The sequence below is a fragment of the Indicator indicator genome, chromosome 3 (genome assembly GCF_027791375.1).
Source record: "Indicator indicator isolate 239-I01 chromosome 3, UM_Iind_1.1, whole genome shotgun sequence".
NCBI lineage: Eukaryota > Metazoa > Chordata > Aves > Piciformes > Indicatoridae > Indicator > Indicator indicator.
The window spans coordinates 11,401,199-11,416,409 of NC_072012.1; the positions used below are offsets into that span (position 1 = coordinate 11,401,199).

The 15,211-nt window shown below is 46.9% G+C and overlaps 1 protein-coding gene across 1 annotated transcript in view; it reads right to left on the reverse strand.

The window, feature by feature from the left end:
- Positions 1-15,211, reverse strand: part of LOC128981110 (collagen alpha-1(VII) chain-like) — a 112,463-nt gene that overhangs the window by 62,844 nt on the left and 34,408 nt on the right. The window contains 15 exon segments of the mRNA XM_054399765.1: positions 492-527; positions 1,214-1,294; positions 2,408-2,443; positions 3,226-3,285; positions 4,212-4,283; positions 5,036-5,068; positions 6,373-6,408; positions 7,233-7,304; positions 8,289-8,342; positions 8,508-8,534; positions 9,190-9,276; positions 9,393-9,461; positions 10,120-10,251; positions 11,835-12,025; positions 12,328-12,471. Coding sequence (XP_054255740.1) covers positions 492-527; positions 1,214-1,294; positions 2,408-2,443; positions 3,226-3,285; positions 4,212-4,283; positions 5,036-5,068; positions 6,373-6,408; positions 7,233-7,304; positions 8,289-8,342; positions 8,508-8,534; positions 9,190-9,276; positions 9,393-9,461; positions 10,120-10,251; positions 11,835-12,025; positions 12,328-12,471 — 1,130 coding nt within the window.

Genomic DNA, 15,211 nt, shown 5'->3' on the forward strand with positions numbered 1-15,211 from the left:
CTTTTCTAGTCTTGCTTTTTCAGCCTTTATCTTTGAAAGATGAAACCAAAGCTAGAATAAGAGAAAGAAAAGCCCAGAGCAAGATAAAGAGGACTCATTGTAGTCTCATCTAACCCAAGGACAAGTCAACAGGAAATAAAATGAGCAGGGATCATCTACAAAACAAATCCAAGGAGATGTTTTTCCAGCTGCTGCATGACTAACCTGTGCAATGCTTTGACCAGAAAGGTTGAGGGCATTATGTGAGGTGACTAAATTCATGGCAACAAAATCTACCAGGAGCTATCAAACTCATAAGATGTCACTTCTCACACAGGACATCCTACTTGGGCATTGTTCCAAGGACCTCCAGGGAAGCTGGACACCAGACCGTTGTTCTAGACAGTGCAGCCCTTCTCCTGCACTGCTGTACCCAGAGCTCCAGCTGTAAGCAAGCCTGTCAGGCTTAGTACCTATGTGACTCTGGAAGGTTTGGGCTCCCCATTGATTACCGTAGTCCCAGAGGTGCCTTTCCTCCCTGGTTCTCCCTATGACATAATGCAGAAGTGCCAGGTTATGTTCCCACCTCTGACCAACTTTTTACTCTAATTTCATAGAATCATAGAACTGTTTTGGTTCAAAAAGACCTTTATGACCATGAAGTCCAGCCTTTAAGCCAGCAGTGCCATGTCCATCACTTAACCATGTCCCTCAGCAACAGATCTACTTCTAAAACAGGCTCACCCACAGAAGGTTGCCCAGGATTGTGTCCAGGCAGATTTTGAGTCTTCAGAGCAGACTCCACAATCTCTCCGTGCAGCCTGCTCCACCTCACAACAAGGTGGAAACTCTGTTCCAGTTTGTGCCCACTGCCCCTTGTCCTGTCACTGGGCACTACTGAAAAGAGACTGGCCTCATCCTCTTGACCTTCACCCTTTACATGTTGATCAGCATTGAAAAGATCCCCTCTTCTCCAGGCTAAACAACCCCAGGTCTCTCATTCTTCCCTTGTAAGAGAGATGCTCCAGTTCCTTAACTGTTTTAGTAGTCTCCCCATTGAACTTCCTCCAGTAACTCCTTGTCTCTCTTGAAATGGGGAGCCCAGACCTGGATGCAGCATTCCAGATGTTCCTACTTGCTATTGTGAGGCCATAACCTGGGGCTGTTTGCTTGTTGCAAAGTGGCACCTCAAGGGGTTCAGCATGACCATCTGCCTGGGCTGTTGGCTTCTTACATCTTTACCTCTTAGTCCGGTCTCGCCTGGTTTCCCAGGTGTTCCTGGTTCACCTTTCTCTCCCTTCAGACCTATGTACCCCTAAAGAAAACAAGACTCTTGTTACCTTCCTCATCTGCATTTCACAGTCCTCACATTTCAGATGCTGCAGGACAGATTCAGGCAGCATGCCAGGCCACATGGTCATGGAATTCCTTCCACATTTCTGGGCGAAGCTTGGACTCAGAATATCTACTCTGAACTAGGAGGGACTGTGCTCATATCATTTGCTCAACAGGCTAAGCTGAAGAGCCTCCATCTCTAACATAATCCATCCACACCCCATGAGAAGCCTTGGCAAACACTGCAGGACACTCTTCTGAGGTTCTCAACCACCAGAAAGTTTTCAGCTCAGTTGAGGTGGCCTATTTGTGGAGACCCCGAAGATGGGTCCAGTCTTGAGAGAGCAGCGTGGGCACACTGGGTCAGTTCCCCTCCTGTGTTTTAACTTTTAGTCCCATGTAAAAGCAGCTGAACTCTCATGGATGGTTACCTACATGTCTGCTCTGTTTGGTGTTTGTACAATGCATACCTTCCTCATCACCCAACCACCTCACCATGCCTTCTTCCACCCCAAAATACCTCTTGTTGCCTTCTCCACTTTGCAACCGCATTAACACATTTTGTTAACACAGCCTGTCAGGGATGCATCTCATCTCTCTCTTCCAACTTCCAATTTCTCCATGGCTGTTCCACCCTAAATATTCCATTCACTGAGCTGTGTATCATGCTATAACATCTCCCAAACTCACAGGTTCCTTCAGCCAAGCCTGAGGAACAGCACTGTCTGAGGAATGTACACAGCAAGAGATTCACTGAACAAACACCACATTTGGGATGTTTTCCAGACCGCTCTTGATCAGTTTTGAAGCCTTACTAGGAGAAATCCTACAAGCTGGGATTTGCAGGATCTAAGGTCTCATTTCTTGCATCTTTTCATTGATTTTCCACCCAAGGATCTGCAGGCCACATGGACACTCCATCAAAGCAGGATTTGGTCTCATCTTCCAGCTTTTGAAAGGTCTCCCTATGTTTTGACACCAGCCCCATGGCACAGATGAAACCCCACTGACTCAAGATGCTCTGGGTGACACAGAGACTGGGTGACAGTCATGAGACAATGCTTCACCTGTTGCAATCCCTCCATGGACTCACCTTCTGACCTGGTTTTCCAGACAAACCTACGTTTCCCTGCAGAAATAGAGGTCTTTAATCATATGACAACAATTACACAGGTAAAATAATCACAGGCAAAGGTCTTCTGTGGGATCTAAAGGGTGTAAACATCATACTCAGTGCTGCAAATCTGCTCCTTGATTGCAGATGCAGGTGGTGTTCTAAGAGGTGAGGAGGTGCTGGAGCACACACTATCTAGAAACACCCACCTTCCCCAGTTTGATACCATTAATACTTTGATAGAGTGGTGGGGACCTCAAAGGTAGGAGGTTTAAGTTTTTGCTGGCTTGAAATAAAAGGGACTGTCAACATAAGAGGGGATACCAGGTCATTAATCCAACCTTTACTTGACATCAGTGAACTCATGTGCAAGTCACTACCTTCTTAGCTTGCACCTACTTAGACTGAAAAGTCAGGATGGATAAAGGCCAAGTTCACCTTCAGGACACAGAACTATTGGGAATGGGGCTTCCTTGGCTTTGCTGTTCACAGAATTCCCAGATAAACATTGACCACCTGAGCTTCATTTCAAACTCCCATTGCATTTTGGGGAACCTCTGTATTCTACAGTCAGGTGCAAACTACCCCAGCACACAAGACCACTATGGGATCACCAACCATAGGGTAACAGCCCATGTCCTTGTCACCACCCAAAATTAATTTGCTGGTTACAGGTTTCATGGTTGAAAGTTCCTAGATTCACCTGCATAGAGGTGACAAAGAGATTTGATCTCTGAACCTCCAGTTTGGCCTTTTTAGGCTTCCCCTTTACACACCCAGTGCATTGTCCCACTCACCCTGTCACCATGATCTCCCTTCAGCCCAGGCTGACCAGGAATGCCAAACCCTGGACTCCCCTGCAAGGTCAATCATGATGCATGTCTGAGTGTAATGCTTGAGGACACAGAGAAAGAGAGAGCTAAACCCTGTGTTGATACCTCTCAGTTTGCCCTCATGCCACCACATGGCCCCTTCTCCACTCCTAATCACACTTCTTGCCAACTCCAAGGAGTGCTGCTCTGGAGATTCTACTGTCAGTAGTGTTATTTGGAGAACCAAACATGTGCCTTGGTTTCCCCATCCTGATCTTGCAGATCTTGGCTGCAGTTCCATCATCACGCACAAGCTGTGGTGGCACAATCCTGCTCCACTCATTATCATAGAATCATAGAATGGTTTGGGTTGGAAAAGACCTTTAAATGTCACCTGGTCCAACACCTCTACAGGAAGCAGAAACAACTTCACCTAGAGCAGGTTGCTCAGAGCACCAAATAACTTGACCAGGAATGGTTCTAGGAATGGAAAAGATATTACTTTTCTGGGCAACCTAGCCCAGTATCCCACCATTCTCAGAATAAAAAAAAAAATTCTCTCCCCAGTCTAAATCTGTCTTTTATTTCAAAACCATCATCCCTTGTTCAGTCACAACAGGCCCTGATCAAAGGTCTGTCCCCAGATTTCTTATTGGTCTGTTTACGTCCTGAAAGGCTACCAGAAGGTCTCCCTGGAATCTTCTCACAGCAGAGGGCTTCCAGCCCTACCATTACTACTGTGGCCTCCTTTGGCCCTGCTGCAACAGGTCCATGTCTCTCCTGTGCCTAACCTTCAATCTTGAGGAGCTTTTGCCATCTGTCTAGTCTCCCCATGGCTTTCAGCACATGGGTGGTCCTTGTCAGCACGACTTGGGAAAGAATTCCCTCTGCCTCAGAGCTTCCTTTGTGGACACAAACAGAATAAACCCTTCTCCCCATAGAGGACATGCCAAGAAAAGCAAGTTCATTACCTTCTCTCCTTTTTCTCCTTGTATCCCTTTGTCTCCCTGTGGTCCCAGGGCACCAGCTGGCCCAGTATCTCCCTGTGGATAAAAACATTCCCAAGGTTAATAACATAATGCAGGAATCCAAGCCCTGCTCACATGGCTTCCTGAAGCTATATTTTGCATTTCTAATACACTTCAAGAGCTATTCCCTTACCACAGCCACCCAGGCAGCCAGCTCTGGGGTTATGTTGAAGCTTTCTCTGTGATACCTGTGCTTCTGCCATACAAAACTCACAGTGGTTACACTGCTCCAGCCATGCCACCGGTATACTGGAGAGCACTATGAGTACATCTAGAGCCATACAAGGAGGATAAAATGGAGATTTTTTTTTCTTCTTCTCTGCATCTGAACTGGGTCAGTCCCAGGCACAAATGTGGACCGGGTGCACAGTGGGAAAGAGAAGCTCTGAAGAAAGACTTGGGTGTATTGACTGATGAGAAGCTCCACATGAGCCAGCAGCACCCTCATGCAGCCCAGAAGGCAACTGTGTCCTGGGCTGCATCATGAGTGTGGCCACTCCCCACCTCCAATACTGTGTCCAGTTCTGGTGTCCCCATAAAAAGGACACAGAGCTCTTGGAATGAGCCCAGAGGAAGGCCACAATAACGATCCAAGGGCTGGAGCACCTCTGCTATAAGGATAGGCTAAGGGAGCTGGGCTTGTTGCCAACCTCTCCTCTCCAGTCAGTCACAAGCGACATATGATTCAGCTGGTAAAACATGGTCCAGCTTCTACTTTTTCAGGTGAAGATCTCATCCAAGTAACTAGGGCTCATTAGTGGACTTACCCTGACACCTTTCTTGACTGGAGGTCCCAAAACCTGAGGATAAAAAGAAATCACAGAAATGTTCTCTTACTTGGGGAAAAAAATGATTTCCCTATTCTCTTCCAAAGAAAGAGAGCCTCAGCCTTGCCATAAGAAAAAATCTTTATCACCTAAACTGGGTCACCAAACATCATGAAGCCAAATCCCAAACCCAGTGAAGGTTGTGAAGGTGCTCCATCAACTTCAGCAGATTTTAGCTCCAGGGATGGGACTGAGCTATCGTTCACATGCAAGGGGTAACTGGCAGAGAGCTGCTCAAGCCTTTGTTAACACACACCAAGGACCAACCTTTGGGCAGTCATGAGTCCTTGCACTGACCTTGCAGAGCAGCCCTGAACTGGGTTTAGAGACTGCAGAGCTGTCTTCCTATCTTGTATCTCCAACATAATTCTATCATCATTGCTATCTAAACATCCTGCATGTTCAAGCACCCTCCAGGACCTGTCAAGCCTGTCCTGGTGATGAGTCTCAGTCTTTAGTGCAACCCCAACTACTCCCACACCCCTTTCACCAATGTTGTGAGGCATTCAGAGATGACCACCACCAAGGTTTTTCCTTAAAGCTGCCCCAGTACTTAGAGGGACATGAAGAGGAGGCTGCAGAAACCCTGTTTCCACATGGGAACGAGGCAAATAAGATCCATTAGCAATGCTGCTTTGGCAGAAACCAGTACAGTCACATTGTGACTGGGAGCTTGAGTGTTGGAGCACAAGGCTTTATGCTTTTATGTTTCCTGCACAATAGTGAAGCTCCTCTGGGGAGTCAACGAGCAACTGTGGTGAAGGGCTAGGAAGACAAGAAGTGGAGCAAGGAAACAGAAGACAGTTGTTTGGAGAGTCAAGGAAGTGGTCCATTAGTTCTTCCTGCAGTTCAGTGGGGCATAGCTCTCTTGATCTTTGGTCTACTGGCACTGCTGGTGGTGATGCTGCCTTACTATAGCACAAAAAGGGATGTACTCCTCTCATAGTTACCCCCATAGCCGGAGCACCTGGAAATCCTGGGTCCCCCTGCAAGGCAAGAGGGCATGAAATGAATATTCTGGAACCATGAAAATGTTCTGCTCATTACTCTCCCTCATCTGCTCCTTAAAACAACTCATAACTCAGAACAGCAAAACAGAGAGGAGATGCTGAGCTTATGTGAACCTCAAGTGCATTCCTATTGGCTTCATCTCTACATAAGCCCCTGATACCTCACTCAGCTCTGCTTGCCAAAGCTGCGCCCATGAGACGAGCTGGGCAAAGTCAGGACATCTTCAGATGAGCTAGTGAAACATGTTCTCATACTGTTTGACTTACTTGGTCTCCCTTCTGCCCTGGAAGTCCTGGGAGTCCCTGTAAGACACGAAAAGGTAATTTTCATGAGACTAAAACCAGAGATTCAGAACTTTGGATTGCTGCTGCAGTGAGAAGCTCCCACCTAGAGAGGAGTCTTCATCCCCGTTTTTCATGACTAGAAGACATCCCTGCCAGACAGCTATAAGGGCTCTTATGTGAGAGATGGAAATCCTCATGCCTATCTCTAGGACACCTGACTTCCATCCACCACGACACCAAGTGCAGAGAACAGATGAACCCCATCTTGCTCTAACCTCTGGTCAGGGAGTTTTAGAGAGCAAGAAGGTCTCCTCTCAGCTTCCTTTTCTCCAGGCTAAGAAACCCCAGTTCCCTCAACTGCTCCTCACACGACTTGTGGTCTAGACCCTTAAACCAGCTCTGTTGCCCTTCTTCAAGTCACATCAGACATCCAGAAAGCAAATGTCCTGATCTAGGTCAGATTCTGGCATGGTTTAGGAAGCACGTGGTCTTGACAGTTTTGGATGACTCCCACTCCCCAGTGGTTGCTTCTCTCCACAAAGGGAGTGGAAGCACAATGCTGGAGGTATCTACAGCTGCTTTGCAAAGCCTGCACTGTCTCTTAATACTTTTACCCTGGGGTAGAGTTGATTGGGATGATGTTCTCTTATCTCTTTGCAACTCATAGGGTTTACTCTCTAGACCTTTGACCATCGTCACTGCCCTTCTCTGCATGAGCTTCAGCATCTCAATGTCTTATATGGCTCCACTTGCACTCTCTACTGTGCTATTACTTTGCCTCAGCTATTCTCAGTTTCTCCTTGGGCTGATGGATTCAGAAAGCATCTGATACAGGTAATGACCTTTTCTCCTCTTGGTCCAGGCAGTCCAGGAACACCATCTAGCCCTACAGGGCCTGGCAAGCCAGGTTTCTCCTGAAAAGGAAGACACATCATCAAATCTTTTTCTTCTAAACAGTTTCTTACCAGTCACACTAAAGAAAAAGGTTGGTTTTAAGCCTGTAGAGGCACAAGCAGAGAAATGTATGCCTAGATGTGTCCACCTGAACACACCTTTGCAGTGAGGATTTATGGAGGTGTTTATGTATTCCCAAATCTCCTTTTTCATAGAATGGTTTAGATTGGCAGAGACCTTTAAGATCATCTAGTTCCACCTCCACTGCCATGAGCAAGGACACCCTGTCCAACCTGATTTTGAACATTTCCAGGGTTGGGACATACACAACTTCTTTGGACAACCTGCTTGAGTGTCTCACCAGCCTCACAGTGAAGTATTTCTTCCTAATATCTAAGCTAAATATCCGCTCTTTCAGTTTGAAACCATTACCCCTCATCCTATCACTACACTTTCTAATCAGGAGTCCCTCTCTCCATCTTTTTTGTAGGTACTCTTTAACTACTGAAAGGCTACAGGAAGGTCTCCCAGGAGCCTTCTTTTCTCCAGGCTGAACAATGCAAACTCTCTTGATCTGTCCTCACAGCAGAGGTTCTCCAGTCCCCTGATCACCATTGTCATCACGGTGAGCACCATGACAGATGCACTTCTCACAGATTTGCTCCACGCCATAAGGAAGAGCACGTCCTTGCTTTTGGCAACACCAGTGGCTGTTATCCAGGATCTTTGTAGGGGTTTCTAATATTTCCCTGCTGGCCATTCCTTGGTGACAGGTCAACAGGATGAAGATGACAAAAGGGAGAAAAAATTGTCAGGCCCTGCTTAATCTGCCACCCCTCATCAGCAGAGTGAAGCATCTCAGAGTGGTAGCTGATGAGAACTGGCAGTAGACATTGTCCTTTTATAGCCACCTCATGTGGCAGAGGACATCTGGAGGCCCATGGCCCCTTCCCACAGTGGCCAACATCTATTCCTCAGCAACTGGCCACTGATGAACCACTCACCAGCTCTCCCATGCCTCCTCTGTCACCCTTGAGGCCATTCCTCCCACGAGGGCCCTGCATGAAGCAGAGGACAGTCTCAAGGCATGGCACAGCAGCCCTTTATGGGTCTTGATGGACATCTGGTAGGTATGGAAACCAGAGCCTATTGGGCAGCTTAAGAATAATAAAGAAAAGTCTTCTTATCACATGCAAAAGTCAAAACCAAACTTGAGTACTTACCCTGATACCTGAATCCCCTGGTTCACCCTGAAACAAAAAGGACAAGGACAATTACCATGGAATGGTATCTCAGGGAGGGTGTCTTCTCTAGACTTAATCCCAGCGAAAACTTTCTGCAGGCTGACAAGCCCAGAGACCAAAACTCCCATCCACAAGGGAAGACAGAGCTCTTGTAGAGGTGTCTGCTATCTTGCATACTCCAGATACCTCAACCTGCAATATCTGGTGTCAACCTCCACTATTAAAGTAGAGGAAGGGAACTTAAGTCTCTTGGTGTCTGCTGAGGCTTTTTGACCCATCCCCAGTGCAAGGAGACATTTGATGACAACCATGAGTGCAGGTTTGTTTGTGCACAAAACAAATAATCCTGTGAATTTCACTCCAGCTGCTGAACAACCTTCCCAGAGACTTGGAAAAGGAAAAGTCTTAGTGGCCACTGAATCTGGTCTCGAGTCAGATAGGGCTGATCATGACCTTTTCAAGTTCCATCACCAATTCCCACTGTTTTAAACAGCAGGGCCCTGGGAAGATCTTATAGAGTGCCTTTTTGATGTCCTGATGGGAGAATCCCATGATGGAAAGAAGAAATGTGTCTTCCCAGGGCCCTTGAATGAACAGTGCCAGGTCTCCTCTTTCTGTGGTACAACATCACAGAACCATGCTTCAAATAATCAATGCTTACCTTGATGGAGATTCCTGGTGGTCCCTGAGGCCCTGGTAAGCCTGGTGGTCCTGCTACTCCTGGAGTTCCCAGCTGCCCTTTCTGCCCCTGCAAGAATGAAAACCAGGGAAGGGAGGAATGGAGGCTCTCTCCCAGCTCCCTTTGCTTCTCTGCCACCCCTTGAGAGGCTGAAAGGTCCATCACACCTGGGGTATGATACTCACGGGAGTGCCAGGCTGACCATTTTGACCAGGAATCACCTCCACTCCTCCCAGGACATAACCTGGTTCACCCTGCACACAGAGAGGAGGACACACACTCACCCGTGTTGGGACATCCATGTACAGACCAAGTTTCATCACTTAGGGGCAATTTCATGATCAACTTTAAACCCAAGCAGTCCCTTGGGGCACTGCAAATCCAAACTACCTGCTTGCAGCAGCTCTTTGCAGAGGTACCAGAAATCTCATGGCCTTGATGGGAGCTTTACCTATGAAGTGAATCATGACCTGGCTTTGTTGACCACAATGACTGGCTGTCCACCAACTATTACGGAGACCTTCATTTCATCCAGTAAAGCTAACACTTGAGTATTCAGTCTTGCTGGCTGCGGCCACATCAGTAAACTCATTAGACCAGCACACAGGATTTGAACTGTCCTACTGTTCCTCATGTCCTCTGGCTTTATGCTTGGTAGAAGGAATGGATAGATTTGCTTTCTGAAGCAGAATCTATGCAAGATCTGCATTTCATTGATTTGCTGGGAAAGAAAAGAGGATGCTGCTGAAATGGCAGATTCTAACATGGTCATGGTTTCCAAAGTTAAAGGTCATGACATTGATATAACTCCACAGCACACCACAAAAGTATGAGATACGACCTGTCAGAGCAGTGGTCAATGTGTCTTTGAAATATAACCTCCGGAAAAGACATCAATGAACTAATTCTCACCTTTAAACACCAAGGTCCACAAGTCTCCTTCTCTTTTCTGATATGTTGTTCAGCTGATGAAGGATCAGGGACATATGGCTTGTTCTCTGTGTCATCAAATGGCACTTGCTGGTCGGCTTCATGTCTGGCAACCTACAGCATGGAATTTGGCTTTGATTAGTGATCCTTCAGGTTTTGGAAATAGATATCAAATAACAACCTTTGACAGGTCTGAGGAGGTTGCTGTGCTTTTATATGACCAACCAATTCACTGAAATAGTGTTGGAGATGGTCTGCAGATGAGCTCACAGCCATACCAATAACCCACCTATCAACTGAACTTAGAACAAGGCAATGGGTTTGTAAGATGTTGAAGTCCTCTGCTCCTGCAAGGGCCTTATGCAACAAAACTCCCAAAGCTGTGTGCTGGCTTCCCTGATTCACAGAATCCCAGCATGATAGGGGTTGGAAGGGACCTCTAGGGATCGTCTAGTCCAACCTTTCTGCTAAAGCAGGGTCACCCACAGCAGGTTGCACAGGATCACAATGCCCAGGTGGGTTAGGAAGCTCTCCAGAGAAGGACACTCCACGATCTCTCTGGGCAGCCTGCACCAGGGCTCCAGCACCCTCACAGTAAAGAAGTTTCACCTCATGTTCAGGTGGAATATCCTGGGTTCCAATTTGTGCCCCTTGGGGCACCAATGAAAATACTCTGGCCCCATCTTCTTGCCCCATTCCCTTTAGTTCTTGTTGAGCATCAAGAAGATCCCCTTCCAGTCTGCTCTTCTCCAGGCTAAATGGCCTCAGCCTTTCTTCCTCACAGAGATGTTCCAGTCCTCTCAAAATCTCCACTGTCAGAGAGCCTCCACCAAACTCTCTCCAGTAATTCCCTGTCTCCCCTGAAATGGGAAGCCCAGAACCAGACCCATGACTCCAGCTACGACCTCACTAGTGAAGAGCAGAGGGGGAAAAGGATCTCCTTTAACCTGCAGCCATGATCTTCATAATGCAGCCCAGCAGACCTGGGGCCTTTTGGCCATGAGGGCACATTGCTGCCTCACAGCAAACTTCTTGTCTACCAGCACTCCCCGGTCCTTCTCTGTGGAGCTGCTTTCCAGTAGGTCACCCTTCACCTGTACTAGTGCAGAGGGTTATTCCTCCCCAGACTGAGGACCTGACACTTGCCCCTGTGGAACTTCATGAGGTTCCTCTTCAGCAGCTCTCCATCCTGTCCAGATCTCAGTGAATGGCAGCATTACCTGACAGTGTCAGCCACTCTTCCCAGTTTGTTATCATCAGAAAACCTGCTGAGGGTCCACTCTGTCCCTTCATTCAGGTCATTGGTATTGACTATAACTGGACCCAGCACTGACTCCTGGGGAGTACCATGAGCTACAGGCCTCCAACCTGACTGCATCCCTGATTGCAACTCTCTGATCTCTGTCCTTTAGCCAGTTCTCATCTCACTCAATGTCCACTCATCTAACCCACATTTCTTAAGCTTCCCTGTGAGCAGACAATGACACAAGCCTTGCTGAAATCGACTCCACTCCCTTGACTTCAAAGATTTGGTTCCTTTTCTCAGATTGGACAGTAAGTGAGGTCAGGATTGAACACAGTGTCCTAAATGTGTTCTGACTTTGCTTTGAAACTTAGCTCAAGGAAAAATATTATCTTTGTGCAGGAGCCATACCAAGCAAGCTGGCTTGTATTCAAAGGTCTGTGAAGGAGCTCACCTCCCTAGATGGTAGCTCAGCCTGTGAAGGCTGAAGGTCAGAACAAATGACTTCAATCAGCTCTTGGAGGATCTGAGGGAAGTCGTCGAATGTGCTGACATAGAAAACATTCTGGAGGTTCTGCTGCAGCAAGATGCTGTTGAGCTCAGTGGGGTCAGCTCCTGAGACACCCACAGCGATGACACGGATCCCTGAAACACATCACTCACTCAACAGAAGCAAAAATGTTTGAGATCAGAGTTTCTAAACCCCTCAACACAATATTCCTGTTCATCACCTCAGCTAGGACCAGTAGCCACATGAGAAGTCACCTGAAGCAGAGTGAGTGAGTTATAGCAAACCAAGATGCTCAAGTGAGGAGCAGAAAGAAGAAAGGCTATAGGAGTGAAGGAAACCAACAAGGCATTCAAAGGGCAGGCATCACATCATGTACCACCCTCTAGAAGTTCGTGGAGGACTAAGGCCTCTGGAAACACAGCAGGGCAACTCTTACCTAAAGCATGGGCTGCTCTGGCTGGTGGCAACACATCATCCTGGGATTGCCCATCAGTCACAAGCACCATCACATGAGAGAAACCTGGTCTCATCCCTTTGGAGGGCTGGAATAACTCCTTCAGCATGTAGGTTATACCACGACCTGAGCAAACATGGAGAAACATGGTGGAAATCTGCCCAAAATTAGGTCTGCAGGTGGGGACTATAGGCATCTTTCCACAGCTGGAAGAAAAAGTGCATTCAGTGAGTGAATAATAGCCTCTAGCTTGGGACAACATCTTTTGAGGGAATAAAGCAGTACATAGATTGGTTGAGAGAGTTCAGGCAGACAGTTTTGAAAAGGAAACTTAAATTACCATTCAGGAGATTTGAAGGATTTTTCCCAGACTTCAGAAAAAAATCCACAGACTTCCCATTTCCAAACACCTTGTGATGGTTTGAAACTGTCTTTTTAATTTTTCCTTGCAAAGTTCAGAACAGAGAAAGTGAAAGAATGTAAATAAGTCACTGTTGGGTGTAAGAGAAGCAAAATAACGATTGTTCTAAACACTTCCATTGGATAGATAGAAATGTTTAAGAACTATTACCCAAAACAAAGTAGGCATTCGGCACATTCTGCGTTCGGCAGTGGGGGCAGTTGCTGGGCTGTCTGGCTGCTGTTTCTTCTTCTCTTCTGGCTGAAGATAACACACACTGACCTTGGCAGCTAAGTTAACAACTTTCTGCTTAACTAACTCTGCTTCTCTGTCCAGGGGGGCATGCGGGGGGGAAGCTCCTGGGAGAGGAAGGCCCCTTTGGGAGGGTCCCCTTGGGGGGAAGCAAAGGGAGATCGGTTGTGCTTCTCTGTTGATTGTATATATTTGTGAATGTTGTGAATTTTGTATATTTGTACATACTCATTGCATTTCATCGTAGATTTTAGACTCTGCTTGTAAATACAGCCTTCATTTGCTTCCAGACTGAGCTAGCCTGGTTATTGTTGGTGGGGGGGGGAATTTCAGCTCACACCGACACACTTTTTATTTTTGGCGCCCAACGTGGGGCTCGATTGCTTGTATGATTTATTCCTGCTCAGATTAGGAAGCAAAATGAAGCTGTTTTGGATTTTGAGTAATTTTATTTCCTCTGTTATCAGTGTGATTGTTTACAGATGGGCTGTTTCCTGCATGATAGACAAGATTGTGAGATATGTGGCATATAAGTCATTTCTTTGGGTTAAGAACAAGTTACTGAATGTTGGTGAATTCTGTTGTGGTCTTATTGGGCTAAGAAGCTATGGTAACTCAACTATGGATGTGCTAGCAGACACATTTGAGTTTGTTACTCCTCTTACAACTACAGAGGGTCCTTGGAACCAGTGGTACCCTAGATATCTTGTGCTAGCCTTAATTTTGTTACTTCTTGGAATAATCATATGGTTACTGATAGCACTGTGTCAAGAAAGACATAAGGCTACTTGCTCTTCCAAATCTGCTGTGAATGTGAAAACCAAGCCAGTAAATTTGGTGGCCACTGTAAGCAGAAAGCCTAAAGGAGCTGCAGGAGGAGATGCAGATGCTGCAGGAGATGGTGCAGATGGAGATGAGGGTCCTTCTACTCAGGGTCCCTCTGTTAAGAAAGATCCTTCTGATGAGGAAGAGAGGGTTAGCCTTAAAACTCTGGCAGACCTCTTGAGACCCCATATGGATGATGGAGATGTAGACCCTGCTGAATTAGCAACTGCTGGTAGTGCCTCTGAACTCAAGGAAATTCAATGGAGGATTAAAATAGGGTTATGGGGACAGCGACCTCAGGATGATGATGATGATGATGATGAGGATGACATACAGTCAGCTAATGCACCCAGACAGGAAATTAGACATGTGAGGAAGGATTACATCAGAGGAGATAATGAGCCAGTCCTGTCTTGGCTAGCCAGGTGTTTTGATATGGGAGCCCCAGCATTGGTGGTAGGCGACAAGTCGGCCTCTCAGCTGGGGATGCTCTCAAAGGATACAGGCATAGACAGGCATCTAGGCAAGTGCATTGGTAAAGTTTCTCTGTGGGCATGCCTCCTACTGGCAGTCTCACTGAGGTACCCCAGCAGAGATGATTTACCATGGAACCCTAAGCCTTGGACCACAATAGCTGAGGGAATCAAGCGTCTGAGAGAGTTTGCTGTAAGAGAAGTAATGTATGGAGATCATAAGACTCTGAATCCTGATGAAATTCCTGTTGGAACAGGCCTTGCCAATAAGCTCATTAAGCTTGCTCCTCCTAATTATGCTACTATTCTGGCAAGCAGGATTGTGGCAAGAAATTATGGTGGAGTGCCTCCCACTGTTGGCCATTTCACTGACCAAATGAGGCAGTTGGAGGATAGTCTCGCACGTACTGCTTTGGTTTCAGCCATTGAAACTTTGTCTGGAAAGATTGAGAATTGCATGAAAGAGCTGAAGGAGGAACTTAAAACCTCCATATCCAACTTGATGAAGGGGGATGATTCTGATTCCTCTTCCTCCAGATGGATACAAGTTTCAGCTGTTAGGAACAGACATGCTCCAAGAAGGCCATTCCAGAATAGGTCACACCAAAACAGACAGCAGAGGCAATCACGTGGCAGTATCTGGATAACTCTGCGTGATCAGTTTGGTGAGAACATGAACAGATGGGATGGTCAACCAACTTCTGATCTTTTCAAGAGGTTATGGGAGCTGCAGAGGGGCAGATCCCGAGGTAGCAATACCAGGAGGGTAGCTGTCGCTTCCTCAGTTTCCCAGAACAACTCTGATAGCTCTAACAGTGATCCTAATTCTGATGCTGGACGTTGTGCCAGCTGTACATGTGGAGGTAATCCCCACCATTAGGGGTGCCCTGCCTTCCGCCAGGGGGAGGTAAGGGAT